The sequence below is a fragment of the Melanostigma gelatinosum genome (assembly GCF_949748355.1).
Source record: "Melanostigma gelatinosum genome assembly, chromosome: 8".
Lineage (NCBI taxonomy): Eukaryota > Metazoa > Chordata > Actinopteri > Perciformes > Zoarcidae > Melanostigma > Melanostigma gelatinosum.
In genome coordinates, this window is record NC_136641.1 from 14370842 (window position 1) to 14393618 (window position 22777).

At 45.0% G+C, this 22777-nt stretch overlaps 2 protein-coding genes across 3 annotated transcripts in view; one reads left to right on the forward strand and one right to left on the reverse strand.

The window, feature by feature from the left end:
• dip2ba (disco-interacting protein 2 homolog Ba) overlaps window positions 1–14234 on the forward strand; it is a 45043-nt gene extending 30809 nt beyond the window's left edge. For both annotated transcript variants that reach the window (XM_079274200.1, XM_079274201.1), the window contains 12 exons: window positions 440–551; window positions 937–1046; window positions 1190–1320; window positions 1431–1599; window positions 1985–2155; window positions 2412–2473; window positions 2591–2648; window positions 2760–2834; window positions 2925–3099; window positions 3301–3424; window positions 3543–6012; window positions 14083–14234. In XM_079274200.1, the coding sequence (XP_079130326.1) occupies window positions 440–551; window positions 937–1046; window positions 1190–1320; window positions 1431–1599; window positions 1985–2155; window positions 2412–2473; window positions 2591–2648; window positions 2760–2834; window positions 2925–3099; window positions 3301–3424; window positions 3543–3795 (1440 nt within the window). In that variant the 3' untranslated portion in view covers window positions 3796–6012; window positions 14083–14234. The remainder of the gene's footprint in view (window positions 1–439; window positions 552–936; window positions 1047–1189; window positions 1321–1430; window positions 1600–1984; window positions 2156–2411; window positions 2474–2590; window positions 2649–2759; window positions 2835–2924; window positions 3100–3300; window positions 3425–3542; window positions 6013–14082) is intronic.
• Window positions 14235–15870: 1636 nt separating this feature from the next.
• Window positions 15871–21433, reverse strand: LOC306780684 (transmembrane protease serine 11D; the record flags this gene model as incomplete). The annotated part of the gene is made up of 5 exons (XM_079273120.1): window positions 15871–16107; window positions 16261–16403; window positions 17264–17535; window positions 17962–18134; window positions 21395–21433. The coding sequence occupies 5 exons, from the start codon at window positions 21431–21433 to the stop codon at window positions 15871–15873; spliced, it is 864 nt and encodes a 287-aa protein (XP_079129246.1).
• Window positions 21434–22777: the final 1344 nt, after the last annotated feature.

Consider the following 22777-nt stretch of genomic DNA (forward strand, 5'->3'; position numbering starts at 1 on the left):
CGGTTTTGGAAATGTATGCTAATTGGCAAATATTTGATAAGATAATGCTGATTTTCATTTTCAGAAAACTTGTTATTTAGAAAATAATTGTCTTCATATAAGGAATCAACTGTGGAAGATTCATGGCGATATCTATTAGTTACATGTTTCACTCTATTCACGGCTCTCAGGAACCACTCGAGCGATCTTTTATAATTGTCAAAGTGCCATAAAGAAGTAACCAGATCCAGTGAAGCGCCTCTGTTGTTGATCCCTATAAGTGATTTCCCTGGAGGGAAGCAAATAAAATGGAATTTCACCTCAGGGATCAATAAAGTATAACGATGATTATATGCCTTTTCATATGAGTGAAGGAGGATCTGTACCAGAGGTCACTGTTAAAGCCTTGTGTTTTATATCTTTGGATGAACTCCTTTTATACGTGTGTTTGGTGTTGCAGGTGAGCAAAGCAGCTTGCATCCTCACCACTCAGCCTCTAATGAGGATCCTCAGGTCCAGGGAGGCTGCTGCCAGCGTCAACATCAAGACGTGGCCCACGATCATCGATACAGGTGCTGGAGATCTGTTCAAATAAGAATAGCTTGGATGCATTAGGACGTTAAGCAGCAGACCACAGTTGTTACACATCTTTGGGAGCGCAAAAACACGAGACTACAAAACGTGTTCCCCTTCTGACCACAAAGTGTCCTGTTTACACTTTGTCTGACTTTGACTATGTTGGGGAAACCTACTGTAGACTAACAGCTGCTCCCTGTAGTCTGAAATATATTGTGATGTGTAGAGTGATGCTGCATATGACAAATACAAAAACATGGAGCAATTACCAGGCTGCAACGCATTCCCAACAGCAAACAATGACACCGACAGTAAGAACGGTGCGCGATTTATTTTGTCCATTGAGAAAAGAACAACAAATCCGCTTCCCTCTTCTCACAGATGATCTCCCCAGAAAGCGGCCTCCGAACATTTATAAACCGCCTACAGCTGAGATGCTGGCCTACCTGGACTTCAGTGTGTCCACCACCGGCATGTTGACCGGAGTCAAGGTAAACTATTCTCACTAACCACGCCCATTGTATGAAACGTGAAGCATTTGCTTCAGCCAGAGGGACTTGGATAAAGCGGATCTGCTCTTGTTGTGTAGTCTGATGACGGCATACAGTGTTTTTAAGGCTTTATTTCTTGGTAGATGTCTCATGCTGCAATCAGCACTCTGTGCCGCTCCATTAAGCTGCAGTGTGAGCTCTACTCCTCACGCCAAATAGCCATCTGCCTGGACCCATACTGTGGCCTGGGCTTCGTCCTGTGGTGCCTCTCCAGGTAACACACACACACACACACACACACAGGCTGAATATCCTAGTACACATCGGATGCTGTTCCTGTAAATGTGGTATTGTTTCTGTAGCCAGTGTGTTTTTGTGGCCCAGTGTTTACTCAGGTCACCAGTCCATCCTTATCCCTCCCCTGGAGCTGGAGAGCTCGCTGCCTCTGTGGCTGAGCACGCTCAGTCAGTACAAGATCCGAGACACCTTCTGCTCCTACTCTGTCATGGAGCTCTGCACCAAAGGCTTGGGAACCCAGACAGAGATGCTGAAGGTCAGAACCACACTCGTACCCCTTTGAAATGTCATAGCTGTCACTACTCTGATGTCAACACAGTGGCATTGGTTGCACAAGAATCTTTTCTGCTGTTAAGGTAACTAATAAATACCTGTCTAAACTTGAAAGTCTGGAAACAAACCAAGCTGCAAGTCTTCTCACGGATAAGTTGCATACTTGATGAATGGAGTCTAAGTGTTATCAGATTGTATAATGTTGTGTCTTAAGTCATAAATCTGGTACTTGTGGTTCTGCATAGCTCAACATCTCAATTCATTTTGGCTAAAAATGTCCACTGATGCCGAGTTCATGTTGGTGTCATGCTCAGTCTACACCGAACTGTTAGAAGTGTGAATAACCTTTTAGCCGTGCGTGTCTCCAGGCCCGAGGTCTGAACCTGTCGTGCGTGCGGAGCTGTGTGGTGATAGCAGAGGAGCGGCCTCGCCTCATTCTCACGCAGTCCTTCTCCAAGCTCTTTAAAGATCTCGGCCTTTCGGCGCGAGCCGTCAGCACCGCCTTCGGCTCCCGGGTCAACCTGGCCATCTGCCTGCAGGTTGGTTTCACACGGACACACACCGAGTTATCTAACCACTTACTCCCGAATTCAACTAATCCAAGGGTCCAACAACTTACTCTCCAGTTATGTTTGTCACATTTATACTTACCATGTGCATGTTTCTTTATTCTACGCTCCAGAAATATGTTTTTTTTTTTTTTTAAATCAACCATATGTATTACTGAATGATAAATGAGGCAAAAAGCAGATTTCTCACATTTCAGAGTATTCATTTTCCTCTCTGCATCCTCAGGGCACTGCTGGACCAGACCCCTCCACCGTCTATGTTGACATGAAGTCGCTGCGACACGACAGGTAAGACTGGAAACAGCTGCTGTTGTCACATGATCCGACATACGTGAAAACGTGCGTGGTGTGTCGGTCAGATCGAACAGAATCATTGACGGGCTGTCTTTTGGCCTCGTCCTTTAGGGTGAGGCTGGTGGAACGAGGAGCGCCACAAAGTCTTCCCCTCATGGAGTCTGGCACTGTAAGTATTGATTATTGGCTAAAAAGACTCACAGGCCACAGACCCAGAGAGATATTGGAAGTGGTTGCATTATCTCTAAAGCTAAACTCTCCCTTCATGTTCTCCTCTTAGATCCTACCAGGAGTGAGGGTCATCATAGTCAACCCAGAGACCAGAGGCCCGCTGGGAGATTCACATCTTGGGGAGGTGAGTGGATGGAGGCACAGAGGATCATCAGATGCTGACATTTTGGATTTACTGTGACACTTACAAACGTTTTGTTTTGTGCCGGTTCAGATCTGGGTGACCAGCCCTCACAGTGCCAGTGGCTACTACACCATCTATGGGGAGGAGAGCCTGCAGGCAGACCACTTCAACACCAAACTCAGCTTCGGGGAGCCCCACACGCTGTGGGCCAGGACGGGCTACCTGGGCTTCATCAAGAGGACCGAGCTACTGGATGCAAGCGGAGGTGAGAGGACATTTGAAACAAGTGGACCTCATTCACTTCCTTTTGGCCTTTCTGTCTTGATGGGGGGGGGGGGGGGGGGCGATATCGATAACATAAGCTATCAGTATGAATTTATATTTATATAATACAGTATATATTTTCATATTGTCTAAACCAGGTCCATAACTATAAATGGTCAAATACCTTTGTTCTTCTCCACAGATCGTCACGATGCCTTGTTTGTGGTGGGCTCTCTTGATGAAACGTTGGAGTTAAGGGGGCTACGCTATCACCCCATCGACATCGAGACATCCGTGTCCCGAGCCCACCGCTGCATCGCAGAAAGGTGAGGTTCTACTTCCACGATTATGTTGTTCTTCTTCTCCACTCAATGAGAAAGCCCGGAGCCTGTAGTTCGCGCAGCAACGCAGAAAGCATGTGACTGAGCACCTCCTTCTCCTCAGTGCTGTGTTTACGTGGACCAACCTGCTGGTGGTGGTGGCGGAGCTGAGCGGCTCGGAGCAGGAGGCCTTGGACCTGGTGCCCCTCGTCACCAACGTGGTCCTGGAGGAGCACCACCTCATCGTCGGGGTGGTGGTCATCGTGGACCCCGGGGTGATCCCCATCAACTCCAGAGGAGAGAAGCAGAGGATGCACCTGCGAGACTCCTTCCTGGCAGACCAACTGGACCCCATCTACGTGGCCTACAACATGTGATTCGCCGACTGATGAAAATGCAGAAAACTGAGCCAGGCTCCGAGAACGGCCGTGAGGGAGAAGGAAACGCGGGGCGCATTTAGTAGAAACCCTGATGTTAAAGCTCAGATACACATTCACAACACCAAACAATGAGGGAATGCAAGTACAGTTCGAGTACTGGAACGGGAACGCGCTTCCCCTTCAGAAACCATTTCTTCTTTGCTTCCACCTGCTCAATCGCTGCAGCCCCGGTTCACTGAGATCTACTGACGGGCGGATATTTTCCGTCCTCCTGATAGTAAATCCACTTGTCGAATGGAGGAAATTTAATCTCCATTCTCTCCGTGCATCCCACTTCTCCCTCATGACTCCAATATATGTTTTTAAAGACGTACTTTCACCCTCCTTCCATTCCTTGGTTGTCATCCTGAACCCTTCATCCTCGTGTGCTTCTTCCCCCCCCCCCCCCCCATTGATTCTTGAAGGCAGGATGGCGCACTGAAACTGTTGAGAGGAGCTGGAACTTTCATCCTCTTGCACTTTAAGTCCTTGCACCTCTGAGTCCGCTTCCTGTCTCAAAGGGACACCCAATTGTTTGCTGCTTTCATGAGAGCAAATCCACATCAGTATTAAATAGTGCCACCAGTGAGTGCAGCCCTATGGGGGGGTGGGGGGTCCTGACAGATTACCTTCCTCTACCAGGTGCACCGTGGCCCTCCATCACATACTGGAGACGTGCTGTTGGCAGTCACACGTTACAAAATGTCCTAAAAAATACACTTGAATCCTTTGTTGGTGTGGGAAAAGAAAGACTTTCTTCTTAAACATACAAACCCGGATGTTATCTTTGATGGACAGAAACATTTTGGTGTGAGTCAGTCCGTTAGATCGTTCTTATGATTGTGAAGTACTAATACAATTTCTTAAATGCACAGATTTTCAGAAGAAGAAGAAGCTATACCTGGTGTTTAGGTGCGCATGCTAATTTTAAATGCAGTCAATGACAATATGCAGGCCCGAAAAAACTAAAGAAAACACCCTGTAACAAACCATGGAGTCACACAGCAGTGGGTTGGTTAGTAGTCTAAACTAAAAGGAGGAGTTTGTGCGATTATCACAGACTAATGAGGACTGTGTGATACAAGTGAAAGCTCCATAACAGGCGAGTGAACCGTGAGTTGATAATTTACCAGTTTCCTTACTGAAGTGAGCCGCTAGCTTTCAGTCTGTGTAGTTTCCCGCGTTAAAGCAAAAGAGCATCTTTCACTTGTTAGCGTGACAGTCGACTAGATAAACGTAGATCATCAGAAGGCAAGTCAGTGCCTTTTCATCACGCCGACATTAACGATCACGGACGACGGTCCAACTTTGAATACATAAGATATCAAGAATGAGGACAGAACTTTGCCTTACTAAACTTGTGGAATTCAGTACTTTTTATGTTTAATCCCTCATTTTGAGCTGTACTATTAGTGTATTTAAAGGACTATTCCACCATTTTTCACTCGTGGAATCGGACACCAGTTTATAACTCATAATACACTCGATCTCATGTTTTAGAGGAAGGGGGGGGGGGTCTACTTCTTTTTGCGAAAACCTTTGCGGCCTGTCTTTCTCATTTCATCATTACCATTTCAACCAATTCTTTCTGAATGTCTGCAACACTGAAATAAAACGAATTAGGAATTAACAATCAATAAGGAACCCCTGATTTAAAAAAGAAAATGGCCGAATCCTCCTTTATCTATGAACTCTGGAGGTAATAAATGAGGGTGATGATGTTGTCTGTATACTGTATTTTAGAGGTCAAATATTACTGGTGTTAATGTGTACATTGATATGAACTTTGTCGATAAAAACTTGACAGCATTTTTCTGCATTGTTAATTTAGTGGTATCACATTGCAAAAGGGAGAAAAAAAAAAGGTTTTAGATTATTTTGGCAGGAACAATGTGCACTTTTCCAATTTCATTTTATGTGTGTGCGCGCTTGAGGGAGGGAGTGTGTGAGTGTGTGTGTCCAGTTCAACAGTGATACTTTACTTTACTTTACAAGGTTTGTCTTTTGTAAGAAAATTATCCCAAAATAATGAACTGTCTTCTTTTTTATGTCGCCACCACTGTATTTGAATTATTTGGAATCGGATGTGTTCTACAGAGGTTTCATCAATATTTTAAAATGGCACAACTTCTGCAAACATTGATTTTAAAGCCGCTTTGACACAAAGCACAACACGTCAGTAAACCACTGTTGGGATCTAAAGGAGCGTGTTTGGGTTATCAGCATTTAAGAAACTGAATTCTTGACATCAATAGAATTATTGATGTATGTAACAATTATTAATGATTATTAATATAAACGGGGCACCACCCTGCGAACAGGGACCAATAACCAAACGATAAAACTAAGTCTCATAATTAGTAGTCACTCATAATGTCAATAGTCTGCGTATGACTACACATTCAGTGACAGTGAAGGTTTTTAAGTTCGAGCACCGGCTACTACATACAGTCTTATCAAATACATATGCACAAGTAATCACAGACAACTGCTCCTGAAAGTATAACAGAGTTTATTGAATCAAAATAATAAATGATCAAATCAATTAATATTGCAACCAACAAACGTTATCATACAATTTTATATGCCTAAACTAAAGAATGAATAAAGTGGATGAGGGTGTATGTCTGTGTGTGTATGTGTATGTGTGTGTGTGGGTCTGTGGGTGAACAGGAAGGAGTCTTACAGCTACGCTAAAGACTACAAAGATGGCGGCGTCGAGTGACGCTGGCCAAAGGGGAGGGGCCTTAAGAACTACAGCTAGAAACTACAAAGATGGCGGAGTCGAGGGACCCGGACAAAATGGCAGAATGGGGCTGCTGTACGTAATTCACGTTTGCCTGGGCAGCACGTGATGTGAGGCGCTCGTTTGAACGAGGTTCCCCAGGGGTAGAATTAGGAGCTGTGTGTGTGTGTGTTTCGTGAAAGGAGGAAAGAGAAAAAAGGTGGGGGCTCATGAATCAGACTTCTGCGCGCGGTGCGCGTTGTAGTGAGCCTGAGTTGGCTGGCTCTATCACGCATAAATATACCGCTGTCGTCTTGAGAACTGCCGGTAACTTATGCCGTGATAAACCACGCACCTCAGCTCACTCACCGAGTCGAGTTAATGAAAAGAGAACTTCCACACGGAGTGGAAGACAATGAATGAAATTAATCCCAAAGAAACAGTCATAGTTGATACACAAATACAGCGGCGCTTCTCTGCGCCGTAATGATTGCGTAATACCTCAATATCACGCGACAGTCTTAAACACACAAAAACACGGGAATATCAACATATAAATGAATGGCCTGAATTAAACTTAAGTTAATTTAAGCTAAGCTATGCCCAAATGCCAAGAATCTTACTTGTAGATGCTTCGTTGCAACGTTGAAGGGTTCGTGAGCAAAGTTGTCCTTTTTCTTCGAGAGGAAGGGGGGGGGGGTGCTTCTCAGCGCGGCGTTGAGCTGGCGCTGTTTCGGTCTGTCGTGGCGTGGCTCGGCTGGAGCAAACGCAGACGTGATCTGTCCTCGCGGCAGGGAGGGTGATCTAATTTCGGCTGACGGCGTGCGTCTTACCGGGAATCGTCGGTGAAGGAGGGAGGCGTTGTCGTCTTTCCTTCGCCGGAATGTGTGCACCAAAAGAAAAAGAAACAAAAAGCGCTGAACTGATCGCTGAAGCAGATTCGTTATCGCGGGCTGTTTCATCCAGCGAAACGGCTTGTCAGGGTTTGAGTAGGGTTGAAGGGCCGTTGCTTCCTCGTGGCCTCGTCGTGCTGGAGGGGGGGGAGGAGAGGCCGATGTGTCTTCATGCGTCCAGGACGAAGGTCCGGGCGAAGAGAGCGGTTGTGTGCCTCCTAACTCAACCGAGGTCGAAGGGGGAAAAGCTGGATTCTCTGTGGCCTGGACAGGGGGGGGGGGGGGTCCGGGCGAAGAGAGCGGTTGTGTGCCTCCTAACTCAACCGAGGTCGAAGGGGGAAAGCTATGAGGTGGGGGCAGCAGAGAGTTTTATAGAACAGTGGCCGAACCACAGGGGTCCTCGGGTCTCTTGGCTCTCGGCCAATGAGATTGCCGCGGTTACCATGGTTATTTGGGGGGGGGGAATTCACACCTGAGTGTGAAATCCCTTTGCTCTTATCAACTACAAATCAGGATGAGACCTTTGCTTGAAAAAGTTAAGGCCTGATTTTCTTTGTCCACAGCACATGTTTAAGCAATATGGTCAGAGTCAGACCCCAACATCCCCCCTTTGTTCTGAAGAGCGAGGTGTTGGCTTCGGTCTTTAGAGCAAACCAAGGGCTGGCATGTGCATCCATGTGGTGGGGAAACCTGAAGAGGTGAGACAGTCCAAGTGTTCCTGAGACCAAAAGCAGTGGTTAAAACAGGCAGTGTTCATTGTTCATAGAGTTCAAGGTTCATAGTGGTCAAGTTCATGGTGTTCAAGTTCAGAGTTCATTGGCATCTGGGCAGATGACTAAGGTGGCATCTGGGCAGATGACTTTAACTACTTCTACCTACATCTACTATCATACACAATTCAAATCATAGGTGAGCAAAACATTATTCCCAAATAATTCAATCGCTATTATGATGTTGTGATAATCTAGCATTGCGGCATAGTGTCAAAGAAAGTAACAACCCAAATAAACAAAACAAAACACAAAGAGAGAGAAGGAAAGAATAGAAAGACAAGAAGCAGGTGAGGGGCAAACAGTGGTTACTGGTTCAACTCCTAGACAGGACTGGAGTCCGTCGGCGGAGCAGTCGTAGGTTGGCTACGTGGTGTTATGAATAGGAGGGAATCCAGTTAGTCTGTCGCTTCTGGATCTATTAGTACATGATATGTGCGTCTACCTCTCTCTAATCGGTAGATTTAGAGCGAGTCCTGTGTCTAAGTTTTAGAATCTATCGATATTGGAGTTGCGTTGCCAAGACTATAGGCCAGAGGCACCTGTGAGGGTTGCATAACAGTAGTGGTAGCAGATTTACAGATTTCGTTAGCACGGCTAGTGTGACTAGCTAGGCTGGTCTCTCGCTGCTCCAGCTGTTGACAGCTGAACCTTCTCGGATGAGGTCCTGGGTTAAATCTGACTGCTACGGCAGAGGTTATGTCTTCTTTGGTTACTTCTGGTAGAGTCTATAAAGCATGCAAAGAGTTGTTCATGAGAGTGGAGCATCAGTTTACAGTCGCAATGAACGTTTTTCAGGTCATGCAACTGTTCTGGTTGAAGTTGGATGTGTTAGCGGTTAGTGCATGTCTACAGGGTGAGTTGGAGCATGCAGTTAAACGTTAGTAGTCAATAGTAAGCCGCCATTCTGCCGGTTGGTTTCGGCACTGGCGAGATTAGAGTGTACTTCCTGTGAAGTGTATCTCTCTAAGTTTCTGTTGTCAGAGATCCCACCCCCCTCACGCTGTTCAAGTGGCGAGGGCGGATATCCCACGTTACCGTCAGCACTCAGGGAAACGTCGCGAACAGTTTCATTCTGGAGTGTGTCATGGCGGGCTGGTGATATCTCCCTCCCCCCACCCTCCTAATTAGAGATGGAGACAGGTCCGGCGCACAGGTCAAGTTCAGTTACCTACGGCACTGGCGACTTGACAGGCCCGGCCGATGACTCGGCTGAAAGAAGGCGGTGGCTTCGTGGAACAAGCTGGAGGTGGCTCATGCTGAGAGAGCAGGAGAATAAGGCTTAGTTGACGAAAGATCTTACGAGCTAGGGTGCTCGAAAGGGCCTCTAAGGTTGTGGCACCCTAGAGGTGTATGCGAAAAGGTGGGGGAACACATGAGGCTCGTTTCTGACCCGGAGTCGGGTAGAGCAAGAGTGTTATGACCCCCCAGTAGGACTGAAGAATATGTATAGAGATATACATAACGGGCATTGCCTTTGCGAACAAGGTCGCCCAAGAAGGTTGAAGAACGAGGTGCGAAAATGGGAGTGGTCGTTTCCGGACGTGTGCTGAGTTCTCTTCCCCCCCCCTACCATGTCGACTTGGCAGCAGGGGGAAAGGTCACCTGGCTTAGTCAGGTGGGCTGCGAGTCAGCGTTACCTGATGGGTTGCCCTTGAGGGCGTCTTTCACCCCCCTGGTTCCGTTGGTCTTTCGACCGCCAGGGTCGTTTGTTCCTCGGGGGTGACCAGGGCTCGCTAGGCCAAGTCCTCTCGTCGTCTTCCGACGCTAGGTCGGAGTCGCTCGACTGTTGGATGCCTAAGACTATGGCGGTGTCTTCGTACCGATTTGTCGGCCGTCCGCGTGTCTCCCATGCAAGTTGCGCGTATTTCCTAATCTCTGGCATGGTGAGGTTACTCGTTCTGCAGTGCATAGTAACATCGTATCTCACGTTGTCATGGAGATTGTGCAAGAATAGCGACTTGAAGGCATGGTCTTCTTCTAGACCTGGGGCGTTACGTCCTTGGAAGTACGCAGATCTCAAGCGCCTGAAGTAGTCTCTCAGCGACTCTAGCCTTTCCTGGGAAATGGCAAAGGCGCAGAGGGTGGCAGAAGCTGGGTTGGCGTACAGGGAGTACTCCTCCCTAAGGGCGTGACAAAGGGATGAATAGCGGTCGCGGATGCTCGGCTGGAGCGTTTCAATGAAAGCGTGGACGCTTCTCGCAGTGGTTTTCCACACTAGCTTTAGCTTTTCGCGCGATGAGGGGCGCGATAGGTCGAGGAGGCAGCGATCGATCTCCCTTAGGTAGTCATCGATGCTCGAGTCGTGATTATCGGGATTGAAGCGCTCTACGTCTTTTGCCAGAGACTCAATCTGTCGAGTACGCAGGCCTCCAAGGTTGATGGGGCCTGGGCAGCCCGAGTCGTCTGAGTCTCCATACTCGCGATGGTGGTAACGACTATCATCCTCCCTCCCTGAGGGGGATGGGGTCAGTTCTTGTCGCGCGCGTGAACTGCGTGGAGGATTTCGTTCGCCTGAGGTGGTTTTGAAGCCACCTGGGCCGACTAGGACCTGGTGTTGGTCCTCTCTCCTCCTGGTCGGGGATGTCGCTTTCAAGAAATGCAAGGTGGTTCGGGTCTCGGGGAATGAGGGAGCCGAGACCAAGAAATGACTGGGCTGAAAGGCTCGATAGGGGGTAGCAGTACCTACCGGGGTTGCTGGAACACCTTGAAGCGCTTTCAGTTTGTCATCACTCTCTGATGCTTTAGAGAGTTCTAGGTTGACCTCTCTGAGGTCACTGCGCAGGCTACTATTTTCTGACCGTAGGGCTCTACAGTCACGTGACAACTCCTGAACCTCTGTTCGGAGTGTCCAGATCTCGCGTTGCTGCTCGTCGCTCTGTGCCCGGGTTCGGGCAGCTTGCAGCTGCATTTTCTGATGGTAGATGAGCAGTATTTCGCCGATTACGTCCTGAATCAGGCGCTCTCTGTTACCTGCTGGGTTATTTACATAAGCCACCAGCTGCTCTAATTGCTCGTCGCATAGGACAGCAGTGTATTTTGCAAAGTACTCTCTTTCCTTCGCTGTGAGTCCGAGGACATCAGCCACCGCATCTCGTAATGCGGTGTCTTCTGGAGCTACAGCTCCAGGAATGGGGGATTTCTCGTTGCTCATTCTCTCTAATGAGCACGACTCCCAGTAGTTGTTAATTCCCTAGTGTTAGAACGGAAACTGTTAGTGTTTACGGTTCTCAGTGAAATGTCTAGTTCTGTAACTTAGGATTTCTACTGTTAGATGTTAATTACTGTTAGTGTTACGGTTCATGCAGGCGCACAGTGAAATGTCTAGCTCTGTGACTTACGTTTCTACTGTTGCTGCTCTGAGGTATCACTACTGCTTTGCAGCCAGAGGTGCGAAAATGCTAATGTGGTTTAGCACTTTGGGCCTGTGACAGCTGTGTGTAACTTCTTTGGAGGGATTTAAGAAGACAAGCAAGGTATTACAAATAAAACGATCAAATCTACTACACAGCTGGCTGTTAGTTTAAGAAATGAAACGAATAATTAAACCTGGAAACGAAATAAAATTTCGAGAAGGGAATTAAAGATTAAGATTAAAAATCTGGATTTAAAATCAAAAATCTAATTACAATAAGACAATATTTTGAAGATCAAAGCCTACCTATTTTGGGAAATAAGTTTCAGGAATTTGGATCATTCAAAAGAAGAAAAAAAAATAATTTTTCGAAAAAAATAATTTTTGGAAAATTAATTATTCAAAAATAATTATGGATTAATGTGCATATATACTGTAACAAAACTGGAATAACGTACCCTCACACGGGGCACCATTATGTTGGGATCTAAAGGAGCGTGTTTGGGTTATCAGCATTTAAGAAACTGAATTCTTGACATCAATAGAATTATTGATGTATGTAACAATTATTAATGATTATTAATATAAACGGGGCACCACCCTGCGAACAGGGACCAATAACCAAACGATAAAACTAAGTCTCATAATTAGTAGTCACTCATAATGTCAATAGTCTGCGTATGACTACACATTCAGTGACAGTGAAGGTTTTTAAGTTCGAGCACCGGCTACTACATACAGTCTTATCAAATACATATGCACAAGTAATCACAGACAACTGCTCCTGAAAGTATAACAGAGTTTATTGAATCAAAATAATAAATGATCAAATCAATTAATATTGCAACCAACAAACGTTATCATACAATTTTATATGCCTAAACTAAAGAATGAATAAAGTGGATGAGGGTGTATGTCTGTGTGTGTATGTGTATGTGTGTGTGTGGGTCTGTGGGTGAACAGGAAGGAGTCTTACAGCTACGCTAAAGACTACAAAGATGGCGGCGTCGAGTGACGCTGGCCAAAGGGGAGGGGCCTTAAGAACTACAGCTAGAAACTACAAAGATGGCGGAGTCGAGGGACCCGGACAAAATGGCAGAATGGGGCTGCTGTACGTAATTCACGTTTGCCTGGGCAGCACGTGATGTGAGGCGCTCGTTTGAACGAGGTTCCCCAGGGGTAGAATTAGGAGCTGTGTGTGTGTGTGTTTCGTGAAAGGAGGAAAGAGAAAAAAGGTGGGGGCTCATGAATCAGACTTCTGCGCGCGGTGCGCGTTGTAGTGAGCCTGAGTTGGCTGGCTCTATCACGCATAAATATACCGCTGTCGTCTTGAGAACTGCCGGTAACTTATGCCGTGATAAACCACGCACCTCAGCTCACTCACCGAGTCGAGTTAATGAAAAGAGAACTTCCACACGGAGTGGAAGACAATGAATGAAATTAATCCCAAAGAAACAGTCATAGTTGATACACAAATACAGCGGCGCTTCTCTGCGCCGTAATGATTGCGTAATACCTCAATATCACGCGACAGTCTTAAACACACAAAAACACGGGAATATCAACATATAAATGAATGGCCTGAATTAAACTTAAGTTAATTTAAGCTAAGCTATGCCCAAATGCCAAGAATCTTACTTGTAGATGCTTCGTTGCAACGTTGAAGGGTTCGTGAGCAAAGTTGTCCTTTTTCTTCGAGAGGAAGGGGGGGGGGGTGCTTCTCAGCGCGGCGTTGAGCTGGCGCTGTTTCGGTCTGTCGTGGCGTGGCTCGGCTGGAGCAAACGCAGACGTGATCTGTCCTCGCGGCAGGGAGGGTGATCTAATTTCGGCTGACGGCGTGCGTCTTACCGGGAATCGTCGGTGAAGGAGGGAGGCGTTGTCGTCTTTCCTTCGCCGGAATGTGTGCACCAAAAGAAAAAGAAACAAAAAGCGCTGAACTGATCGCTGAAGCAGATTCGTTATCGCGGGCTGTTTCATCCAGCGAAACGGCTTGTCAGGGTTTGAGTAGGGTTGAAGGGCCGTTGCTTCCTCGTGGCCTCGTCGTGCTGGAGGGGGGGGAGGAGAGGCCGATGTGTCTTCATGCGTCCAGGACGAAGGTCCGGGCGAAGAGAGCGGTTGTGTGCCTCCTAACTCAACCGAGGTCGAAGGGGGAAAAGCTGGATTCTCTGTGGCCTGGACAGGGGGGGGGGGGGGGTCCGGGCGAAGAGAGCGGTTGTGTGCCTCCTAACTCAACCGAGGTCGAAGGGGGAAAGCTATGAGGTGGGGGCAGCAGAGAGTTTTATAGAACAGTGGCCGAACCACAGGGGTCCTCGGGTCTCTTGGCTCTCGGCCAATGAGATTGCCGCGGTTACCATGGTTATTTGGGGGGGGGGAATTCACACCTGAGTGTGAAATCCCTTTGCTCTTATCAACTACAAATCAGGATGAGACCTTTGCTTGAAAAAGTTAAGGCCTGATTTTCTTTGTCCACAGCACATGTTTAAGCAATATGGTCAGAGTCAGACCCCAACACCACTTTACGTCAGTGACGCACACTGATGACATGCAGGCGAGCCAGTATTTGAGGCACATGAGAGCTTCTGAGCTGCTGTGTGATAATTGCTTTGTTGCTACTGTTTCACTTCGACAAGTTTTAATAAAGTTTTATAATGTCATGTTGGCCTTCAAGCCTTTTTCGATAGACGTTGGTGCTATTCAATAAGGGAAAGTTTACTTTTGTTTTTCCTCCAATGTCACAACGAAGACGTTCTCTTCCCCGACGCCCTTTTTGTGTGAAAACAAGTCATTCTTTTTCCATGCCAACATTTCACTCACTGCTCGGTTCTGAAATGGTTCATCACCACCAGTTTTCATCAGCTCTGAGATCTGATGAAGGCACTCTTTAACAGGGCAACTCAACATGGACAAAGCAACTCGACATATCCACCATTTTAATATTTATTTTAGTCGTCCAGTTGTGAGGAACGGCGTGCGTCTCAAACCTCCGAAGTTATTCTAAGCACAAACTGTAAATGTACTTGTGAGGTAATGGAATTAGGATCTTTCACACAAAAGAAAACCTCAAGGGCCCACAATGTATACCTCAACAACTGTCTGTTCACTATGCATCGTCGAGCTGCAGCAAAGACATTCTGAACGAGTCAATGGTGCGATAACTTCTAACATGTCTTACTTGACAAAAAACACTGTCACACTGTCATTGGATGTGTTTCATGTCAAATAAAAAAAAAAATCCTTTGTCAGAATTTCTTGTGCCTTCTTTCTTTCTTCTTTTCCCTTCCGAACATTTCTGGAAGCCTCAGGCAGCAGCTGCTGCATTAACAGGAAATGTCCTGTTCCTTCCACCAGGGGGCAGTCCCACTGCTTCATCCGATTGACTCCCTCTGTGATGTCACCACAGCACAGTTTATTAACATATTAAACATAGTTTGAACTTGAACTTCAGATTTTAATAAACAATGAAAATTGTCCTTAATACTAGAAGGTATCTTTATTAATTGGCTGACAGGTTCTTCACAACATTAGTGGTTTTGCATGTTTTGTTGATCCTATTTACTACAAATCAGCAACAACTGTTTGTCTGGCTGAAAATGTGACTGCATGTCTTTGCTCTGAGTTTATACATATTTGCAGTACCTTGATGCTTGAGTTATTTTTGTTTCGTTACAGATATTTGCACCCGATGTATTGTATGGTGATAATACATGGTAAATATGTTTATATTTAGATAAAACCAGCATCGATTGGTGCCAGCCTCCCACGCCCCACCCACCTGTCCATGTCTATAATACATCCCATCTGAAGAGTCCACTTCAGATGGCTGTGAAAAATACATTTTTCTGGTATCGATTTGGTAATATAGCAGTTATAATACTTGGTGATCCATTAATAAATATTCGTGAATTTCTCACTTTCTAATGTGCTAATGTTGGTCTCGACGCTCTGAAAAGTCTCTAACAGCCCATTGAAGGGGGTATTCTTATTTAATTTAAAGCGCAAAATGACAAACTAAGTCATGCTTGAGAAGAATAAACACCAACCAGAGAGATTTAACGTCGCAACCTTGCAATCTAAAGTTATTCTTATAATAACTTACAACTTACAGCTTAAAGCCGATTTATAAACCATCAAACCTTTATTAAGGAGGCCTTAATACAAAGTAACCAACAATACTACGCATAAATAAATTCATTTTCAATGTGAAAGAATTCCATTTGTTCAGATTTGAATTCTGCACGGCTGAAAACATCTAACGAGCTTGATGTTTATGTATATTTATGTGTGAATGTTTTAGAGCAGCATCAGGGCAGCACAGAGCAGATCCACGATCAGTCTCGTGTTCAGTCTGTGTGCAGCGGCCGCTGATCCTGTCTGACCCGTCTTCAGCCAACCTGCAAACCTGCTGGTTCTGGCGTACACCCCCGGCTTGCGAGGAAGTCCGCACATGTCCCCAAAGCTCGTCACTCCGACCACATAAAAGCTGTCCTCGTACTCGCTGTAGCACTGCAGGGGGCCGCCGCTGTCCCCCTGAGACACACACACACACACACACACACACACACACACACACACACACACACACACACACACACACACACACACACACACACACACACACCAGTCATGTCCTGTTGAAATTACACCTGCAGCCAGTTTAAAAAACATTGAAGGCATCGTCACCTGACAGGAATCAGACGCCCCGCTCTCCAGACCGGCGCAGATCATGTTTTCAGTGATGACGCCATCGTACCAGGTGACCAGGTTACAAGTTCTCCTGTCAATAAGCGCCACCTCAGCTTCCTGCAATCTGTTCATCATCCAACCTGAGTATTTTATAAATGACAATATATACAAGCAGATACAACTATGACTCCTCTGGTGAGCACCAGCACATGGAGGCTGGTGTAAAAACAGATGAATAACAATATTGTTAAACACAGTTGAAATAATCTAAAAAGTCTTCATAGGAGAAGTTACAATGCTGCACATTAATACAACACTTACAATGACCTTATATCTGCTTACAACTACATTACAGTTAAAAAACATTCATTTAATGTGTGTACACTACTGCAGCTGTACAAAATCTGCAGTTGAAAATGTTGGTACCGGTACATCATTAATTAAGAGTCACAGGGTTTTCACTCTAAAATAAGATGTCGACCCTTCATGTTTCAAATGTCTTTGGTTTATCAAGAAGTTGTTTTTGGGACCGCATGTTCTGCAGCTGTCTTATAGAAGAAGGATAATTTAAAATGATTGCTGATCTGCAAAACATCAATAAAGGATTAAATGATCTGTAATAAAGCCTTGATAAAAGGCATTTGTCTAAATATTGAAATTGCTTTTTAACATGTCTGCTGTCCTCACTGATTACTTTAACTTGATTTCATATTTATATAATTATGGTAACTCTCAAACCTTTGTAATCCTGCTAATATTGGCCAGCTCTACATTAAGGGGGACTGATGAAGTCTGTTTCCAAGTTTTGGGGAGAAAACAGTTGTACAAAGCCTCCTGTGGCTCCAAAGGGAGCTGCACAAATGCACAAAAAAAAGATTTAGATTCCAAAGGACGTCTTGGTTGAGTAAAGGTTAATGTGTCTCGGTTGAGTAAAGGTTAATGTGTCTCCTTCCCAGTCAATTTGTGTTACTCACAGAAGCCGGCAAGCTTTTAAACCAACCTCTGTAATAGGTGCTCCCCCATCCAGTGATGAAACAGTGGCTGAAGTTGAGGATGAACTCGTGAGTCACGTTATGAGGAGTGCAGACAGGCTGGACGTGGTCAATGAAGTTGAAAGGAGAGCTGAGGATCAGGAGTGCCACGTCGTTGTCAGACGTGAGGTCATCGTAGTCCTCGTGCATTATGACTTTCCTGATGGAGCGGATCTGGGTTTGATGTCCTGGAGCGGATAACACATGAATTCCTGCCACCACACGAAAATCGCTGGTACTTCTGGACACAGAACAGAATACATCTGACTGTTTATGATTTTACAAACTAAGCCAGCTGTGAAATATAGATTGGTTTCATTAGTTACTGTGAACTGCCATCCTTTTAATGTAAAATGTTCGTACTGTACTGTACCTCTTGTTCATGTGTGGTGTGAAAGGAGATGAAAAACAACTAGTATTTGACAATATATTTTTAACATCTGGATGAACAAACAGATCTACATGTACACACACTTACACTCTCTAACACGCACGTTGAGAGAAGGACAAAATGTCAAACATGAACACTTCTGTAAAAAGAAAAAAGTAAATAAATGGAAATCACACTGCTACAACGCTGGGTGAAACTTAATATTTGTTATCATGACCTCCAGAATGAGTTATATATGTGACTGAGTGCAGGTCAGTCAGAGCAGGTTGTACTCACAGGTATTTGTGGAAGCAGTGTGTTGCAGTGAGCACCGCGAGGCTGCTGACAATCGTCCCGCCGCAGTGGTGCCTCGACCGGATCTGGATGCTGACCTGCCAAGGCCAAGCCCCAACAGGAGCCTCCCAGCCCCCCACTATACGAGCCGTACCAGAGGGGGTGACCAGGGTCCGCTGCCCACAGCCTCACAAACACACACACACACACACACACACACACACAAAAATGAATTCCATGTAATATTTGAAATGACATCCTGGTTTTTACTTAGTTGGGTGCAGTGGTGTGGCGGTAGCTGCACTTGAGGTGTGTGAGCCTTCTGACAGAGAATGACTGAATTTGTTCTGATACAATTAGCCAATCAATCAACAGAAAATAAGTCCACAGCAAGGAAGAAAATGCCCCAAATTCTCCGGTTTCAGTTTCTCAAATGAGATAATTCACTCATCATCATTATAAAAATATATATCTTTGGTTTTTAGACTGTTTGTCAGACACAACAAGGAATTTAAATACATGAATTGAAGTTGTGATGATGTGATTGTCTTTTAATAAAAGTAGCTGTACATACCAGAAACCAAAAAAAGATGACGCAAATATGGGCACTTCCACACAGGTAAACTCTCCTGGTAGCTGTATTTTTTTTGTTTTTTGTCTAATGACACAAATTAATATTCTTGTTTCTCACTTTGGCTCTGTCAAGGACAACAAGCAGGAAACAACAAACATGGCTCCTGTCTGGTATGTTTACCTCTTGTTTTACTTTCGACCTACAACCTTTCAACGTCTAATGTTACATGCTAACATGTAGCTAGCGTAACACTAGCACAAGTACAGTCATAAAACCAGCACAATAATAGGTAGCTAGGCTAACTAGCTCTACTGTACTTTTGCTAACATTAGCGACCAACAAGGCTGTTTTATTGCTAATGAATTCAAGTTTTCCTTTTATATTTGGATGTTATGTTTATTATATTTTTTAAAGTGTCACTTTGAATGTTAAGGTGAGTTACATTCTGGACAATGTGACATCTTGACCAGCTTCATCCATCTGCCTGACAACCAAGTGACCATGGCAGCATAGTATTAGCTACACATTATGTAAGCTAACTAACGTTAGCTGTTAGCTACTCTGTAACTGTCGCACTTTAACAACGTAGCTGAATATGTCATTTAAATGAAAATGACGTTATTAGTTTAAAGGCTACAGGATGTATTCCCCCCTGGTGTTGTGTACTCACTTTCCTGTGGTGAAGTCTGTGCAGTCAAACACAGAGCAGTCGCAAACAGCACAAGCGCTTTAAACTCCATTTAGTTTAACCTCAACAAAAACTAACTATTTCTGTTATTTCCGGCCAATGACGTCATGGGCAGGTGCGTCAAAAAGTGAAATAAACTTTGTAGAGATCCTGACAAAATACAACTTTCCAAATATATAGCAATATAACTATTTGATTGTAGCTTAGATGACGTTACTATCCCAACAGAAACATCTCCAGAATTAAAAATCTCAGTTCATTTTTATTCAGTTAGACTTTTCATTCATTTACACACTCACACACGTGCGCACGTGCACACGCGCACAGACACGAGAACAAAAGACAGGTGGCAGGATAATAAATTAAAAGCTGCCTATTTGCATATTCATTTGTTACATTAAAGAGCAGAGTGATGCAGAGGCTAAAAAAGAAAATAGTTGGCAATTACCTTGTTGTTTCAAACTATGGAATCAAATTATAGTTAACATTGTTATAAATGCACTTGACAAAGTAAACGTTTATTCTTATTTGCAGTCGCTTGTCAATTATGATGTGTTCAAAACATATATGTCAGAGGTATCTCGTGGAAGTTGTCTGACTGAAATGCCCAAAAGCCTGACAACACAATGCTTTACAAACTCACCACACTGAACACAAAGTGAGCCGATGCGTTTTGTCAGAAAGAACCTCGCGCATTTCTGTGCACAGTCTCATCCACGCTCATCTCCGAGCCCGGACAGAGATGGTGAACCAACGCGCTGAGTTTTAGAGGCTGCCGGCCTAAATTACCTTTACGTTTTTCACGAAACGCTCTTGCAGACACTCCCTTACATTCTGCTGACAGTCATCAATTATGCAGGAAATCAGCTCGCGCTGAGGGGGAAGATAGCAGCAGCAATATGGCGACAACCGCAGTTTCTCCCCAATCTTTTCCACATCTGCACTTCTGCAACGGCTCTCCTGATTTATTGTAACGCATACAAAGTGAGTATCCTTCATTCATAGTCGTTTCAGAAAACGGTTCATATGTTTTTTTTTCGGTGACAATTTCTCGCTGTCGGTATCCTTGCGTAAATGTCGCAGAGCTGCACACTGCCCCGCATATTCTTCTTTTTTTTTGGGGACCAGAGCACGAATGCATACACGTATCAAACAGTTGATGTCGATCGCAAAGGAATTTATCGGATTCACTATTTTGTCGAGCATCAGGGGCATTGCTTAAACCTTTGATAGAGAAAATGTCTGGTAGGTTCGGCTTCAGGTAGGGTGCCGTCTGACTGCTCCAGCCCCCCAGCCCCCCCAAAAAGCCACAAAACTAAAGATTTTTTCTTCTTCATATTTTGGTCTGTATTTTTAGTTTTATATAGTCTACCCTCTGGATTACAGGATGGTGCTCTTGAAACACCATAAGGCTTCGATGCTATGTGAGTAGCCCGAGCCTTCCTTCCACCATCAATTACCAAGAAATGTACATTCCTCCAGGTGATTTTTGGCGTGGCAGCATCGTAACCGTTCTCTAATGGTCTTATTGTTATGTTCAACCTCATTTTTAAGACCGTGTGTGTGTGTTTTTTATGCCGGTGTTTTGCTCCATACTCTGGGGTGTCTTGTGCACAGATAGAGCCGACATGGCTTCGCGGGTGTGGTGTGGATCAGGCAACGCGCAAAAAAACCGCACCGAATATCTCCGAAAGAATCATATTTGGCTTCTTTTTTGTTTGTTTGCTGAATGACAAGAGCGAGACAATGCTTTGATTTATTTGGATACATCCACATCACACTTGTGCCTTTGACAAATCCACCGTTGCGTTTACCACAGCGTGACAATTTCAACACACAAACCACCCACTGCAGCAATATTGCGTTGGCCAATTTGGTTGTAGCGGGCCATTTCTATGCGCATGGATAACCTCCTGCTTCTCTCGGTGGCCGAGCGGCACTTTTCTAGTCAATGAACTACATTAAGAAACAAAGGCACGCAATGGTGTCCACGGGCCCTCCCTCCTAGCCTACCAGGTTCGGTTAACAAGTCTGCCTCCCTGCGTCTCTGAAGATGAGAACTGAAAAGATGCTAACGAAATAAATCATATGTGCCTGTTTGCTCTTGAATGTAAGCAATGTGCAACCCACGAGACTGAGACACACCAAAGACGAGTGTTGTCACCATGACTTACTGACAGTGAGGAGAATGGAAGGATAAGCTGCAGGCCCATACGGGCGTCGAGGGGAGAGCTCAGCTAGAAGGTTTACATTTTTGGCAAAACGGTTTTCCAGTCAGAGCGGGTGTGTTTCTCTCTCTCTATCAACCCTGCGTGTATGCATTCGTGCATATGCATGCGTGTGTTTGTGTGTGCGCGCGCGCTCGTGTGGTGCTGAAGTGGACAGCGCCAGCAGAGCAACAGAAGGCTCAGACACTGCGAGGTTCCGGGGTCCATTTTAAAACAGACGTATTGGCTCCCTGGCTGCATGTTTTCATGTGTTTTGTTTCCACTGATATGGAGTGGAGCCTTTGCTGTGTGATATCTGCTCTACATGTCGCGCATGTTTAATTATGTTGTGTTATGCAAGCAGGAAAGCGACAGGCCTTGTGATTCAGATACGGGTGATTGCTGCATCCCTCCACCTCCTTAGGCTTAAAAACAAAGGTCTGTGTGTAAGGATGAGGGGATTGAGGGTGAAATAAGATGTTGAAAATGTCCCACAAAACCAAATAGCAGCCATCTTTGAAATAGTCAATGACTAAGTTCAGGTGTGGCTGTGTTCCCACTGAACTCCTCTCAGCTCCCTCGTCTTTCCTCCAGCACTGCCTCACATTAGTATATTGACCCTGAAATGTCCTGCAGCTTGAACAGTTGTCATGTAACCATCATACCCTTTCACATCTAAGTGTGCTGGGAAAAGGCTCCACTCAGTTATACATCCAATACGTACGCTGGGACTTCTGTTAGCGTTTCAACAGCTATTCCAAAAACCCTTAAATGGGTCTTTGTTGTCAAAGCTTAAAAGCAGAACCTATACATTGTTTCAAACATTGGGGAGGAAATGTTGGCTAATAATTAGTTACACCTTTACTATGTACTGTTGCCTCAACATAAGACCTGGCATAACTGATGAATGTCTCAGATATGTAGAATACATACATTTAGCTTTTTTTCTAAGTCCCTAAGATCTTAAGATTCACATCAAAACAAAAATATCTGAAGATTGTGACCATAAATAGAACAACAAGGAACATGACTACATCATTCTTCCCAAGTCACTGAGCATATGTTAAGCTGCCGGTTAGATATATCATATCATGTATCACATGTATCATTGTTCTGGTTTTTCTCTGTTGATGTTGACGGATCATTAAACAAAAAGTCTGTTCATGTTTTCCGTTCACCTTAACTGAGGTAAAGGTGACGGGAGGAGGAGACTGTAGGATGACATAATATCATGAAAAAGATATTCCACTTTACTATAATTACCGTAGCTTTTCGCTTTTGGTAGCCTGTTATTTAAAGAGTGAGCCAGACGTTATGAATACTTGTCCATAGGTTGCGAGTGTTGGAGAC